This window comes from Macaca nemestrina, chromosome 3 (assembly GCF_043159975.1).
Source record: "Macaca nemestrina isolate mMacNem1 chromosome 3, mMacNem.hap1, whole genome shotgun sequence".
NCBI classification, from domain to species: Eukaryota; Metazoa; Chordata; class Mammalia; order Primates; family Cercopithecidae; genus Macaca; species Macaca nemestrina.
In genome coordinates, this window is record NC_092127.1 from 155,017,273 (window position 1) to 155,033,747 (window position 16,475).

Here is a 16,475-nt window from a genome sequence, read left to right on the forward strand (position 1 = left end):
TGGATCTGTGTGTTTATGCATATCAACTCCAGTACAGACGAGCTGCAGGGTCTTGGGCAAGTTACTTCATTCCTTTGTGCCTCAGCTTTCAAATCTTTAAAATAGGAATTGTAATACTTTTCTGTTGGGCTTGTTGAGAGCATAAAATAAGTTAATACGTGTTAATACTTAATGCTTGGCTCATAAGAAGAGCTTTAATAAGGTTACCTTAAAACCATTAAAAGGACCAATATACCACAAACATAAATAAAACTAGTCTAATAGTGTAGGATTGCACCCAAGAACATGTGTATAAATGTTCATCCTTTTACATGCAGCTGTTTCTTTCCTTGATTATTTTGAACAATTTGGGAAACTTGGAAGTCAGACAGCTTTTAGATACAGGATAAAGCAGGAGACTAGAAGTCAGAGCCCCTCTGCCTTTAGACTGAGCAGACGCATAATGTCTTTGAACTTGTTTCCTTAACTAGAAGACGAAGAGACAAGGCCAAACAATTGTCTTAGGACAGAATTCTGCCTCTAACTAGTTGTGTTTGAAAATTGAGAGTGACATACGATAGTATGAATTCCTATAAATCTGGGCTTTCAAATCACACCTGCAGGGGCCAGGTAGGTAACATAGCAGAAATAGATGGGCCAGGTGGGGAGACCAGGCAGGAGGCTGGCAAATGGCAGGTGTCCTGTCTGAAGAGGATTGACCTGACCCCAAGGCAGTGCAGAACCTCTAGTGCCACGTCCTGTATGTCACGAGAAGCCAGAAATCCAGATTCTTATGAGGAACGTCCCAATGATGAATTCTCCACAGGCCAAATAACCCATCGGAGGGCTGGAGACTGAGACCTCCATAAAAATTCACTTCCTTTGCTGCTTTCACGAGCCCTGATACGGAATTTTTTTTATTTAAAATATGAAGTATGTGTTAAAGACATTTCATTTCATTGAATAGCAAAAACATTGCTAAAGAGATAAAACGAATCACTTTAAAATTTCAATAGAGTTCATGAAAACATAAAGTATTTTATTTATTCTAATCCAACAAGATATATGCCCAAATATATAGTCATCAGACATAAAATTCAGTGGCACTGGAGATATACATAATATTAGATGATTATACCAATAGCTAGACTTTGAACTCCACAATTATTAACATAAAAATTACAGTATGACTACTAAATAATTAGTACAGTCAATGTGGTAAATACATTAAATTACAAATATTTACATTTGTACATATCTCATTTTACAAATAAATGTTTTAAGCCCCAACTGTCCAACTTTCACAGAAACACTAAATGTTGCTGAACAAAATGTCTCCAATAAATACTCCCTCCAGTGGGTGGGGGAAATGATTTTACACAGACTCTGTGTTACAATGAATGTCTGAGTATATATTTAAAACTTTAAACTCCTCATGTAGTTATTGAAACCTTGTATTCTGGAAAAAACCTCTTATTTTAAACAAAATCTAGTTATTTATTTAAAAAATAAATGTTCTCATTATGCTAATATTATTCGTGGTTAGGTTACTCCCGAAATCATAAACAGATTGTTCACTGTCCCCTTAAGTTTACCTAATAGTTAATTTTTTAAGTGAACCTTCGATAATTATAATTAGGTATTTTTCTTTGCTTATTTATGAGTATATTTCTATCATAACTCAATAAACAACTTGTATGAAAAAGAAACATGTGGCCTTTTTCTAAGCAGCACAGCTGAATGTCCAGTAAAACATTTTCAGCCAATTTGCAACTTTAAAGTCAAACTGCTGCATGTTTGGAATAAAAGTAGCATAAATTGAAATGTAATGATCACATGTTTGCAAAACCAGAAAACAGTTCTCTGGTTTAGCCATTCTGTGATTGGAGCCAGGAACTCTCAAATTAGAAGGTGCTGTGTTTTCCGAGCATGCTCCTCCATGACACTGATCAGTTACAAGGGAAATTTTCTCAGAATTGCATGTGGCAATGGCAGCAGGGCTCCACCTGTCTGCCATTTGACTGACTTGTGGATTCATGGCCTGGGCGTGTCAACTGGAACTGAAGTCTGGACAGCTCTTCCCAGGCAGGGGGGGCTCCTGCTGGAGGGGGTAAGCGAAATACTGGGGTGACACCAGGAAACCAGATGGCTGAGCCAGGTGGATTGAGTGGCTTGTGGTGTATGGCGGGGGCGGCGAGGGCACCAGGCAGCTCGGCTCAGCCCTGGCAAAGGAGAACCTGCGGATGGAGCCGCCTGTGGAGCTGGAGCTCGTGGCTGTGCTGGACTGCCGGGAGGGTGCCCTGGGGCTGGTGGAGGTCAGGATCATGGGTAAGGTCTCTGTCTGATAGCTGCGGAGTGAGAAGCGGATTGGCTGCTGCGAGGGCTCCTTGGGTCTCAAACAGGTGCAACAATAAATAGCCACTACAGAGCCCAGGATGATGAACGCAATGAAGATGGAGCCGACGATGAGAAAGGGGACGTAGACAGGCTCTAAAAGGCAAAAACAGACATAAACAGATGCTCGGATGAGGATCTCCTAGACTCTGAGCTCTGCTTGGGCAGCTGAGGGTTGAGAGGTGGCAGACTCAGTATTATCACGGTTGTCAGCTCAGTTTTTCAGAGCTTGTTAATGGTAACCTGCAAAATGCAATGCAAACTGTGATGATGTAATATTCTCGCTACTCCTAGCAGGGAGGAAGCAACAGATACCGTAGCCTCTGTTAGCAATTAACCATCATATTGCACATCTGGAAGTTAGAAAAAAAAAATGGAATCTGTTCTCCTGTTCAGGCACTGGAGGGAAAGGGTGAATTTTAGGGGTTACAATAATTCTGGGTTTAAATGCAGGTTTTAGTAGTTGGATCACAGTGAGGCAATAAGAGATCTGACCCCTCTCTTAGGCTGGCAATCCATCTCCCATCCAAGAATCTCCAGTGTAAGCAAAGAGAGCCAGGCCTATTAAAGGAGATTCCCCTCTACACACAGACCCAGGATTTTGTGAGACTCCAGAAAGAACAGTATAAAGAAATTCACAGAGGGCCCAATCTACTGTGTCTCCTACCATACCACAAATTGCCAGCTCTGGCTGCTTCTTTCCAGGAAAGATTTGGAATACCCACTCCAGCTGCCATGCCTCTCAATTCCCATCCAAGTCTGGGAAGTCAGACTGAACTTTAGATAGATCACGAGGCAATTCTTGGTGTCCACGGCCCCGACTTTCTATAAAATCATCCCTCAAACAGAGCAAACTCCAATTTCCTTCTCCCTCTACAAGGCAGACATAAAATTTCCAAGCCCAGAGGCATCCCCTAGGGCAATTCTCCAGGTATCTCCCCTGATAGAGCCGTGCGAGGACACAGCCTCCAGCTTACAGGTAGAAGAAAGAAAACCTGCATTGATTAAGTCCCTACTGTGTGCCCGGCTCTTTCTTATTCATTATCTGGTTAAAGTCTCATGGAGACCCTGGGAGATGGACATGATAAGCTCCATTTTCCAGATGTGGAAATAGATCAGAGAAGTTTGTGCATTCCCACAGACAGAGCCAGTGAGGACAGGTAACTGTCAACTATTTGTGGGCTCCTAGGCATAAGCTCTTCTGTGTCCCTCCCATTCTCCCCTGTTTACTAGCACCAGTGTGCAAGAAAAGGCAAAGTGAGTAACTACCATTTACTTAGCCCTGCGCTTCAGTATTCATACACTCTCAGGTCACCAACAACTTAACTCCTTTGAGAGCAGTATGCCCACTTTAGAACTGAGAAGAGGTATCCAGAGCAGTTAACTAACTTGCCTAAGTTACAGGGCCGGCAGGTGATAGAGCCAAGGTCCATCAGGGTTTGCCTGATCCCAGACTCAGTGAGTGTGGAGACTGCCTGTCCCTTCTGCTGTCCTCTGGCAACCGAGCCGAACAGGGAGCGCAGAGGGAGCCCCTGCTGCAGACTGGGCAATTGCCCTTACTCCCAGAGGGCAGCTGGGTCCCCCAGGGTGAGTGAGTGAAGCCGTGGGGAAGAGTCTGTATTTTTCTCACAGGCCAGAACGGCCTAGATTTCTCTACTTTCCATTGAGCATCTTTTCTCCAGAAACTACTTCCCAAATCCTCCAGCTTGGAAATGTTGACCCCCAACATTCACCCTCTAGTGCAGCACTAATAGAGGGCAGACTCCCCTGTCCTCTGGGTTATCAGTTTGCGGGGAGGGGTCGTTGGGGAACCTTTAATGATCTCTCCAGCGTCTCCTCCCTTTGCCTGCGACCTTCTCTTGTCGGCTCCAGACCTGGGCTCTCTGGAGTCCTGGGGTGTCACCCGCTCTCAGCTCCGCCCGCTTCTCCGGTTTCCCCCGCCATAAAACCCTCACCTCAAGCTCTAAAGCGTTTCCCTGATGTTCCGATTCAGGTGGAAAACTTTTTTTCAAGGTGTAAATTTTCTTTGCTGCGGTCGTGATTTATTCCGCTCTGAAGTGAGCGGAAATTTGACCCGTGTTTTCCGACGTGAGAATAGGGGGCGGGGAAGCACCTTCGACCCTTGTTTCTAAATCTCCACCTCGAAGACCTGGGCATTTCTGAAAGGCGTGACAATAGGGGGTGGGCCGGAGAGGGTAATTCGATGCAGAGAATTGAAAGGAAGTCTGCGGAACGGGGCCGCGGCTTAGAAACGCTATCATAGGACCAAAAAAAAAGTGACTGTAGTTTCTTAGCCCTGAAGGCCTGCAACTGAGCGCGACAAGAGTCGCGATTCCCTGCATTCGGCACTTCCCGAAGCTCCCGAAGTGACAAGGGCACGCAATGGGACACCCTCGCCCCCCCCCCCCCACCAAAACCCAAGTCTACCCTGGCTTAACCCGCACGACCCTTCTCCCGGGAGCTCCAGCTGTCTTTCCCCGGGCCACCAGGCACAAGCCCCGCGCTCCTCACTGTTCCTGGCAAACTTTCCCTTGGGCCGACCCACAGAGACTGCAAGTGGCGGGAAGCGGGACTGCAAATAAATAGAGGACCACGATCTGAAACACGACCACCCACTCATCCCTTGATTCCCCCCACCCGGCCGCGTCCCCTTGGCGCACAGACCTTCCTGGGTCTGTGCGTCCTCCCGCGCACACGTGCAGCCGCCGCCGTTAGGCGGGCGGGGATCTGTCCCCAAGGGCCCCGCACTTACGCGCGGTGATGCCTGGGTGCTCCAGCTCGCCGCGGTCGTTGGTGCAGCCGCCTTGCTCCAGCCGGGCGTCGGCCGCCGCGCAACAGTAGCGGAGCGCGCAGGAGCCGCAGCAGATGGTAGCGTCTAGCGTGTCGAAGTCCTCTGGGCACTGGAAGCCCTCGTGGTAGTTGCCCTGCACGTCCACCCAGCCGTGGCAGTACTCTCCGGACTGCTGGGCTCCCGCCGGGCCCCAGCGCAGCCAGCCAAGGAGAAGGCAAAGCGCCAGCAGTGCCCCCATCGCCACTGGGCTCCCTGGGCGGCCCGGAGCAGGACGCGCTGGAAAGCGAAGGGCTGAGCCCCGGCTCAGGGCGCACAGGGATTCCGCCTCCCCAGGGACACGTCGCAAGCGGCTGGCCCCAGCGGCCGAAGCCAGTCCTGCGTGGGATAGCAGGGACCGGGGAGGCGACAGGGGCTGCACTACGAGTTCCGCAGGCCGGGAGTCAGCATGGTGCGCGGGGCGAGTTGGCGAGGGCCCGCGGGAGGCGCCGGCAGAGGCAGTTGCTGGGGCTGTCGCTGCCGCCCTTTACCCGGCTCATAGCGCTCCCCGCGCGAGGGGCGCGCCAACCCCCCGGCCACCTCCCTCCCCATTCCTCAAGGGAGCCATCGCGCCCGGGGCTGCCAACTCCAGCGCCGCACAGAGTCCCAACTTGTGGCGATCGTCGGGTCCCGAGAGGAGCCGGAAGAAAAGAATTTGTTCCCCACGTGCGAGTACCCCGGACAGGCGGCCGCTCAGCCCCCGCCCCTATCTGTCACAGGAGCAGGAGTCAGCTCCGCCGCGGCCAAGTACAAATGGCAGCGGGATTGCTGACAGCTCTGCCCGCAAGGCGTCCTTTAAAAAGGAAGAGGGAGGAGGAGACAACCAGGGTTAAGAAAGAGTCCGCCTTCCCGGGTAGCGCCGCTGGAGCTAATCACAGCGGGTGCGGCGCGGGCCGAGGGTCCTCTGCGCTTTCTGGTTCGCGCTCCATCCTCCGCCTCTCCCCCGCCACCCCCGCCCATGCCGCTCCCCCAGGACTTGACTCTCAACCTGAAGATATCAGACCCTCCCCTCCCCCGCCGCACACCCCAACTCTCTCACAGCCCGGAAATGTCTGCAGAGTGACGTTGAGGGCAGCCGAATTCCCGCGTTTATCCACGCACGTGGGCGCGCGAGTGGAGACGCTGGATTTACTTTTCAAAGGAGTTAATGCACGAATGCGGTGCAGTCATTGAAGTTTGTCAAATCATCTGTGCCCTGTCTCACAGACTCAGACTCGTCCCTGGGATACCACTTCTATAGGTTCAGGACCGAGAACATCGTTTTTAGGTGTCGCCAACATGCGCACTGAGCTTTCCACCTACGTTTCCACTTTTTCTGGGAGGAACAACACGTTTTCACAAGTACACACACACTCGCACTTTTTCCGCCGTGTGAAGGATTGCCGGTCACCTCTGCCAGCCAAGGCCAGCTCGCAAAACCTCAAAGAGCACGACTTCTCCGTTCATGCTCGCAAAGGAAATAAAGGAGCAAAATTAATGATAATTGAGCAGAACTGAACTTCTGTTCAGGGAAAGAAACACATTTATTTAAATGATGTGTCCCCTGTGGGCTATTTTCAGGGGCACTGCTCCGTTAGCGGCGTAAGTGCCTTATGGAACTGGTGTTATGTGAAACCTGGGTCAAACGCAAGCGTTTATTTTGACTGCATCCTGAACTTCCAATTATCTGTTGGTATGTGTGAATATGTTCGGCGTATCTCGGCTTATTTGTCAAACACGCTGCATACCCTTGTCCCTGAGTTAGATGTCGGCAAGTTGAGTGAAACAAAAGGAACAAAGTGTTCTCAGCTCCAGCGACACAAGGTGCGCGGTCAAACGCATTTATCTCGTTCGCAGCTTCCTGATGAACCCAGCCGATTCTAGAGAAACTTAAAAAAAAAAAAACTCCTATTAAAACGACTTTTTTTTTTTTTTTTTTTGATCTAAGTTAAAGTATACTCCAATTAAATAATTACTTCTGATTTCTAATTTTAGGTATTGGGATTAGCATTTAGTTATGAGGCTGTTGAAAATACATGTCCAACATTTCACACCTTAAGTGGGACTGTGTAAATATTTAACTTTATTGCTCTCTTGGAATTACATATTTCTTAGGACAATACAAAGCTATTAAGTAAAAACAAATTAAGTTGGAGCTTTCAATAACAAACAATGAAACAGTTTTTTTCTTGGTTTCGTTAAATAGTTTAAGCATATGGGAAATTGTTTTGCAGAAATTTCTTAGATATTGGGTGCTTTATTTACAAAAAAAAAAGTTCTTGTCAGGCTTAACCTTTTTTTTAAATCTAGTTTTTTTTTAGGAGTGTTGTTTCAATTGTGTATATATCCTGAGCAATTACGGGAAAATGTCACTTAGAAACACAGCAAAAATGAGACATAATGATTATAATAAGATGATAAAAATTATGACATGTTTACTGCTAATAACTTTCCCAGAACCACACCTTTTAATATTAGTTTTTGTTAAAATTTAGAGGAATTTCATTACGTCATAACTGCATAAAGTTCTGCAGCAGCAGCAACCTTTGCTAGTCCCCCAAGGGTCAAGTTTCTCTCATTATCCAGCTGTTCTTTGATAGCATTAATATTTTAAGGAGTGATTTGTTGGCACTTACCTCCTATTAATTACATTCTCCGTGCCACAGTGGGATTCTTTTCCTTAAGACACCAGCTATAATTAATTCCCTCATTCAAAGCTCCTGTCTACTTGACTTATTTAGAGGGCATTTTACCCAAATTTAGTTGGATGATATTTGCTAATGGAAAGTAACCAAACCTCCAAATTACTTGATCCTTCATAGATCTGACTTGTGTGAACAGTAAACAACTGTGCACCATGCTTCAGATCTAGGTCCTGGTCCTAAGCGCCTTTAAAACCATTACAACAATCAGCTCCAGGAGTTTGCCTGGGCGAGGGGTTGTGGGGAGGCAGTGATATGTTTGGTTTCTTGTCATAGAAGATCTCTGCAGACTTTCCATTGTCAAATTTTAACTTCAAAACTTATGCCCTAGGAATCCTCTTCACCAACAGAAAGAGCATATTTGCTTCTTTTTAGATGTATTACCATCCAAAGTTTCTGTTATTCTGTTACTAGTTTAATAGTAAAGGAAGATGAAAAAGTTCTCATAGACACCCCTGAAAGACTCTAGGGGGAAGACATAGGGATAAAAAAATGAAGTCCACAATATCTGGGGTATTATGAAGAGGTTTTGGAAATTCTTTATTGTTTCTTATCTCAGTAACACAAATTCCATATTTTGGTCAAGAACATAATCATAAGAGATCATTTCCCCAGCCTACATTCTCTTGTGGCCCTGCCTCAAGGAAACTCTGTAGGAAGTGAGTTAAATGACATGATGTCTGGAATATGCTTTAATAAACACCAGCAAGAAAGAAAGAAAGAGAGAAGAGAAAGGGAGAAAGAAAGAGAGAAGAGAAAGGGAGAAAGAAAGGAAAAGAAAAGAGGGAGGGCACGAGGAAAAAGAAAAGATAGGTGAGCAATAGAGATGAGAAGATGGGCTAGGCAGAACTGAAACACAACTGGCAACATGTTGATAACTGTAGCTGGCTGAAGGGAACTTATAAAATCGAAATGCAACCTTTTTTTTCTTCTTCTTTTCTTTCTTTCTTTTTTTTTTTTTTTTTTTTTTTTTTTTTGAGACAGAATCTCGCTCTTTCACCCAGGCTGGAGTGCACTGCAACCTCCACTTCCCGGATTCAAGCAATTCTCCTGCCTCAGCCTCCCAAGTAACTGGGACAACAGGCGCCCACCACCATACCCAGCTAATTATTGTATTTTTAGTAGCGACGGGGTTTCACCGTGTTGACCAGGCTGGTCTTGATCTCCTGACCCCAGGTGATCCGCCCCCCTCGGCCTCCCAAAATGCTGGGATTACATGCGTGAGCCACTGCGCCTGGTCAGTGCACTTAATATTCTTAGGAAATATTTGCTGACCATATTTTTAAACTTTGTTCTGGCGAGACATGGTGGGTTATGCCTATAATCTCAGCACTTTGGGAGGGCGAGGAGGGAGGATCGCTTCAGCTCAGGAGTTCAAGACCAGCCTGGGCAACATGGTGAGACCCTATCTCTACAAATAAAAATATAATTAGCTGGGCAGGGTGGCACATGTCTGTAGGCCCAGCTACTCAGGCAGCTGAGGTGGGAGGCTCACTTGAGCCCAAGAAGTGGCAGCTGCAGTGAGCAGCGGTGGCACCACTGTACTCCAGCTTGGATCAACAGTGAGGCCGTGTCTCAAAAAAAAAAAAAAATTGTTCTGTTGACTTACCTTTTTTATATTCTTTGGAGCAGAGTGAATGATTTGAGAAAACCAAAAGCAGGGGAATGAAGGGCCACATGGATCAGAAAGGTATGGGAACTAAAATATACTGAGGAAAAACGAGGGAGGCTAAAGGAATGAGGAAAACAAAAGCAAAAACAAAAAAGGACAATTCACTGGATTATGGAAGTCTCCTCCAGCTCATTTGCATTGGCCTCAGAAACAAAATGAAAACCAAGAGTTCCTCAACCCTCCCTCAAGTTCGCTTGTGGACTGACTTGTTATCACTTTCCTTTAATTCTGAAAAAAACACTTTAATTTTCCTTTAATTACCTTGTCCATGACTTCATGGAATTCTCTTCCTTGGATCGCTTGTTGTAAATCTCTTACTCCAGGCTCCTCTCAATCTGAGTTACTAGAAAGGTGTTTTCTCTGAAATTTGTTGTGGTGCATGTTTACCCTAGAGAATAGCAACGTGCCCAGAAGGACACATTCAGACCTGGGCAACCCAGCCCCAGGCCAGGCCCCTCTTCCTGCTTTGTGTTTCAGGCAGCCTCAGTCTCTTCATTTACCGAGAGGGGATTAAGCTAGGGCCCTTTCAGCAGTGTTTCTCCAAAGGCCATGAAATACCTGGGAATCTTGTTAAAATGCAGACCTGGCCGGGCACAGTGGCTCACGTCTGTAATCTCAGCGCTTTGGAGGCCGAGGCGGGCGGATCGCTTGAGGTCAGGAGTTCGAGACTAGCCTGGCTAACATGGTGAAACCTCGTCTCTACTAAAAATACAAAAATTAACTGGGCGTAGTGGCATGCGCCTGTAACCCCAGCTAGTTGGGAGGCTGAGGCAGGAGAATCGCTCAAACCCGAGGGGCAGATGTTGCAGTGAGCCGAGATCGCGCCACTGCACTCCAGCCTGGGTGACAGAGCTAGTCTATCTCAAAAAAAAAAAAAGCAGACCTGACTCACAAAGTCTTCAGTGGGCCTGTGATTCTGCATTTCTATTGAGTTTCCAGGTGCATTGAGGACAATACCCTGAGGCCCTCTGGCCTTCCTCTGCCCTGTCTGCAGCCGAAAGAGTGAATAGACCCAGAGGGTGGTGCCCACCCAAAGCCCATTCCCTCCCTTTTTTGTACCACTCTCTGGGTCCTGGATCCCAGCACTCCCTACTCAAAGAGGCCAAAAGTTGTTTCTAGGCCGCACAGAAGCCTCTACCTGATTTTAAGAGGTTCTAGCGGGAGGTGTTTCAACATTTGTACACATAGGCTGGGATGCCCAGACACATATATGGGAGGCCCCTTGCAGTGCAAGAGGAAGTCAGGTATGGGAAGAAAGAGGAAGTCAGAGGAACAGACTCAGGCTGGTGGCTTTCATGTCTTTTCCTGCCCTGGCTTGAAAATGTGAGAATGGGCCTGTTGTCCAGTATGTCATAGAGACTCTGTAAATGGTGGTAGAGGGTATAAGAGATTGATTGAATAAACAACAAAAGGAATGTTTTTCCTTAGCAATTCCATAGTATTAAACCACACACATTACAATTTTGTGTTAGGGCATCTGTCTTCCCCATTAGTCTGACCTCCTTTTTCTTTATTGGATCCTAGGACCTAGCACATAGCGGGTGCTTAGTAAATGTTGAATAAATAACTGGCTGAAACAATGCGTGGCTATTCGAGAACTTGTTGCAACTGAGTGACATCCGTTTCATGACTATACAGAAGTGCAGCAGAGGAGAGCAGGATGAATTCCCAGGCAGGGGGTATTACAGAGTCATCTCCTGGTGATTTAATCGTAACTGTAGTGCATCAAGAACGGTCCAGTGTGTCAGCACTGCCAGAATAGGGTAGTCACCAGCCCATCCCCCATGGAGACAGTGGTGACACTTGTCCTAGAGAATAGAGGTATGATGCAAAGAAAATCGACCAGCACAGGAAAGTGTGCCTCTTACTAATCACATGACCTTGAGCAAGGTCATTTCAGGGTACTACACTTCAGCTTTTGTGTCTCTAAAATGAGGGGTGTGGGAAGGAGTAATCCTTACCTTGAAAGATTATTGTAAGGATTCAAAATAAAACATGTAGCAGGGACGCAAAATAAAACATGGAGTGTGGCACAGAGTTGGCGCTTCATAACCAGTAGGTATTAGTATTATTACCCACCACCAGCTGATTTGAATCTGTAATCAAATAATCATGGAAGGTTTCCTGCTAACCAGAGTAGGCCTGTTCCCGGATTAAATTGAATAGATTATTTACAGTTCCCCTTCATTCATTCCCTTCTTCATTAAATATGCCCATTCATAACCACTGGCAAGTGAATGTTGATTATTCATTTTTACAGTTGTTCTCCTGAGACATGCCCAAAGCTAGGAGAAGAGGAGGATAAGAGTGGGTGTCAGATGACCACAGTGTAAGGAGAGGACTTACTGGACAGACCTTATTTCAGCTGGATTTCTACAAGGTGTAGCCCCAAGCACAGGTGGGCATTTAATAAGTATCCGATTAGTCTGTGATTCCATATTATGTCAGTAGAGATGTAATTTATTAACATGGGCTCCTGGCATCCTTCCAGTGCATGTATAATAGAATGACATTTTTCATGCAGAAATATAAATTAAATTAATTGGCATCCATATTTAATTGAAACTTCCTTGACAGTAGATGGATTCTCCCCTAACACCACCCCTTTCTCAGCAAGGGGCATTTCCTTCTGAGTGCTTGCAGACTGAAGAGAGGCCAGCCCCCATTCCTGGGGCTCCCCGAGGAGCTGGCTTTCAGCAGGGTTTAGAGCAGCACGAAAAGTGAACTGACCCTGGAAAAATGGTAAGTTGCTGCTCAGCGGCCATGTGTGCTTTTTGGTGGGGGAAATATTTTATGGAGAAGAAAGAAAACACAGAGGGTTCTTGTCTTGTTTCTGTCTTCTTACTTCCCTTTTCACCTTTACCAGCCATAACAGAATGTTTTGAGAATTTTTAAGTCACCTTTAAAGTTTGTAAATCATGTGGAAATGATTTACAATTTTGCAGCTTTTTTTTTTTTGAAAGCTGTTATGTAATTGCTTGCCAAAGGTATCTTTTATTTTAATTTTTCTCCTTCTCAAGTAGTCTGGGTCTGCTTAGCTCTGTTGGTAACTTAAAGGGCCAGTAAGACAAAAGTCTTGATTTCGTTCCTGTGGGTCACTAGGTTTCCTCTGTATCGGGAGTACAGAATGCGCACTTGACTCTGGCTTGCAAACACCTGCTGTGAGTTATTCAAGGACATCAGCCAGAAAAGTTGGATGTAATAGATACAATCAGATATGCAGTATGGCAAATGAAGTCAACGTGATGCCCTCCCACAGCAAATGGGTCAATAGTGCTATCTTCGCAAATGATGATTCAAAACGCCTACCACCTGGCATGCCCTTCATCCTATCATCAGAATTGTACTTTGAGGATTATTTCTGCTTCGTATGTCCACCTTCTGATTTTGTTCAACCACTCATTCTGTAATCACCCTCATTTTGTACTTCTTTAAGGTACATTTTGTCATCAAAGACAAGAAGAAAACTTGTTCTTAACATCTTTCTTGGTTTCTCTACTTGAATTGGAATTGAAGTAGCAACCATAGTTGTAGCTATCTGCAATGCTATTCCAGTTCTGCATGTCAAAGACTGAGATTCAGTAACTCTTTTTTTTTTTTTTTTAGACAGAGCTTTGCTCTGTCACCCCGGCTGGAGTGCAATGGTGTGATCTCAGCTCACCACAACCTCTGCCTCCCAGGTTCAAGCGATTCTCCTGCCTCAGCCTCCCAAGTAGCTGGGATTACAGGCATGCACCACCATGCCCAGCTAATTTTTGTATTTTTTAGTAGAGACAGGTTTTCTTCATGTTGGTCAGGCTGGTCTCGAACTCCCGACCTCAGGTGATCTACCTACCTCAGCCTCCCAAAGTGCTGGGATTACAGGAGTGAGCCACTGCACCCTGCCAAGATTGAGTAACTCTAGTTTATATGCTACACCCCTCCCCTCATCCTAAAAAGGGTCTCCGTCACCCAGGCTGGAGTGCAATGGTGCCATCTTGGCTCACTGCAACCTCAACCTCCCAGGCTCAAGCAATCCTCCCACCTCAGCCTACCAAGTAGCTGCGACTACAGGCATTCAACCCCAAGCCCAGCTAATTTTTTACATTTTTGGTGGCTACAGGGTTTTACCACATTTCCCAGGCTGGTCTCAAACTCCTGAGTTCAAATGATCTGCCTGCCTTGGCCTTCCAAAGTCCTGAGATTACAGGTGTGAGCCACCGTGCTTGGCCTACTGTCTGGTTCTAAATTTAGGTTACTTTATTGATAAGAGAATTATTTATATCCCCCATACAGGACCTATCTTTCCAATCTATCTTGCCTGATTTTTCTCCTGGTCTGAGCATAATTTCTCTGCCTTATTCTTGTAAAGTACCCCACTTTCTCCCATTCTGTGTTGGTTTAGAGGGACTGTCAATCAGTGCTTCACTCCTGGCCAAGGGTTGGGCCTGAGATCTTGCTGAAGCAATCAGAATTCCTTATCTCTCTGGGCCCATCTGTCTACAAGATGTGTTATGTGGACAGTGGGGTTGAGTGGGGCTTCTCCTCCTTCTACATTGTGAACTGTGTGCTTGGGGGAGTCAAAGACATGCTCCCTGCCTTGTAGACTAGGCCTAAGTGAGAATAAGGCCAACTCAGAGGCAAGAGAAGCAAAAGAGAGAAACCTAAAATGTTGGACCCGGTTGCACTTGCAGGTAGCACTGTGCTGCTCATCCCTATGACATGAGACAATACACTGACTTTCAGCTTAATTCAGTCTGGATTGGGGTTTTGGGGGCTTTTTTTGCTTGTTTGTTTGTTGGTTTTTTGAGACAGGGTCACCCAAGCTAGAGTGCAATTTTGCCATCACGGCTCACTGCAGCTTCTACCTCCCAGGCTCAAGTGATCCTCCCATCTCAGCCTCCGAAGCAGTTGAAACCACAGGCACATGCCACCACATCTAGCTAATTTTTAAATTTTTTGTAGAGACATGATCTCACTATGTTGCCCAGGCTGCTCTCAAACTCCTGGGGTCAAGCAATCCTCCCACCTTGGCTTCGCAAAGTGCTGGAATTACAGGTGTGAGCCATTGTGACTGGCCTTGAATTGGGTTTTGGTCACATATAACTGAAGGCATCTTGACTGCTAAGATAAATATCATGGAGAGAGCTTTAATAAATGGCTGCTGCCTGTAGTTCTTGGGACAGTGACGCTATGAAAACAGAAGGATGTGAAAGCACAGCATCCCAAACTGTATCACGAAGGGACAGATGTTCCATCCACTTCATTTGGCCTTTGGGGCAGTGTGTTTCAGGCTGTAGGTCACAACACATCAGATGGGTCATGAAATCAATTTATTGGGACATAAAAGGCATTTTTTCAAACCTAGAAGACTAGAAAATAGAAAGCACATCACAAACAAATTAAAGGTAGATTTCATTTCATGATGTTTTATTTCAGGCATATGTGTATGAACATTTGTTCTTGGTAGTGATATAAAATATGTTTTTTACTGAGGGACATGATCAAAACATTTGAAAGTCACTGCTTAGAACAAAACTGCATGACAAATTTGAACAGAGTAGAAGCGTCAAAAAATCTAGCATATTACTATTGATAGGTTCTTTAGAAAAAAAAATTTTTCTACTACTGATATTTTGTCCCTTCTTGCTAGGCATTCAAGTATACGAGAGATGGGTGGGACACATGCTTGGAATTAAAGTAGTTAATTAAAAGTCTATCAGGCTGGGCACAGTGGCTCACGCCTGTAATCCCAGCACTTTGGGAGGCCAAGGAGGATATATCACAATATCAAGCGATTGAGACCATCCTGGCCAACATGGTGAAACCCTGTCTCTACTAAAAATACAAAAATCAGCTGGGCGAGGTGGTGCACACCTGTAGTCCCAGCTACTCGGGAGACAGAAGTAGGAGAATCGCTTGAACTCTGGAGGCAGAGTGCAGTGAGCTGAGATTGCACCACTGCACTCCAGCCTGGTAATAGAGCGAGACTCCGTCTCAAAAAAAAAAAAAAAAAAAGGTTTATCAGACTCTTCCAGTTTAAGAGTGCTTCTCTGGATTATTTATCCAGTTAGTCTGAAGCTCATCTCTTTATGAGGACTGTTTTGCTCCCTGGTCTTCACTCCTGAGTGTAAGAGGTAGGGGAGAGAAGTAGCTTACCTCACCCTGAGAAGGCAAGGGAGTCTGACCGCCCTCGCTGTTCTCTGGATCTCACTGTTGCCCGTGCAGGAGCGCTAGTCTGACCCGGTTTCTGGGAGGAATCCACTGAAGAAGTCTGTGGCTGGCAAGCACTTGGTTTATTTCTAGGTCCGGAAAGGGCCCATGACCCTCCCTTCCCAGCCTGCCCCTACTCTGGCTTTCATGGGTGCTGTGGATATCGCTATCCTCCCTGCACCCCTGTCTAGCTTGTAATGAGCAGTTGACCCCTGGTCATTGACCACAGGGTAAATCACCCTCACCATGTGATATGGTTTGGCTGTGTCCCCACCCAAATCCCATCTTGAATTGTAACTCCCACAATTTGCATGTGTTGTAGTGGGCACCGGGTGGGGGGGGGGAGGTAATTGAATCATGGGGGTGGGTCTTTCCCATGCTAGTCTCATGATAGTGAATAAGTCTCGAGAGATCTGATGGTTTTATAAAGGGGAGTTCCCCTGCACAAGCTCTTTACTCTTGTCTGCTGCCAAGTGAGACATGCCTTTCACCTTCTGCCATGGTTGTGAGGCCTCCCCAGCCACATGGAACTGTGAGTCCATTAAACCTATTTTTCTTCCCATTCTCAGGCATGTCTTTATCAGCAGCATGAAAATGTACTTAATACACCAGGGCAAAGCCACCACCCAGCACATCAGCTATCTTCCATGCTTCCCCATACAGCTTCAGGAACCCTTCAAATCCCTCCACAATCCACATAAACCTAGACAGGTTCCAAAGTGCTAGCTCA

General features: G+C 46.2%; 1 protein-coding gene and 1 long non-coding RNA gene across 2 annotated transcripts in view; one reads left to right on the forward strand and one right to left on the reverse strand.

The window, feature by feature from the left end:
- Positions 1-991: 991 nt before the first annotated feature.
- On the reverse strand, positions 992-6,118 carry LOC105487702 (shisa family member 3). Its single transcript, XM_011751248.3, has 2 exons — positions 5,126-6,118; positions 992-2,469 (listed from the first exon to the last, which is right to left on the reverse strand). Exons 1-2 carry the CDS (start codon positions 5,400-5,402, stop codon positions 2,030-2,032), a joined length of 717 nt encoding a protein of 238 aa, XP_011749550.1. The 5' UTR covers positions 5,403-6,118; the 3' UTR covers positions 992-2,029.
- Positions 6,119-11,860: 5,742 nt separating this feature from the next.
- The window catches only part of LOC112427710 (uncharacterized), a 94,734-nt gene continuing 90,119 nt past the window's right edge, over positions 11,861-16,475 (forward strand). The window contains exon 1 of the long non-coding RNA XR_003019416.2: positions 11,861-12,295. This is a non-coding gene — a long non-coding RNA (uncharacterized lncRNA). The remainder of the gene's footprint in view (positions 12,296-16,475) is intronic.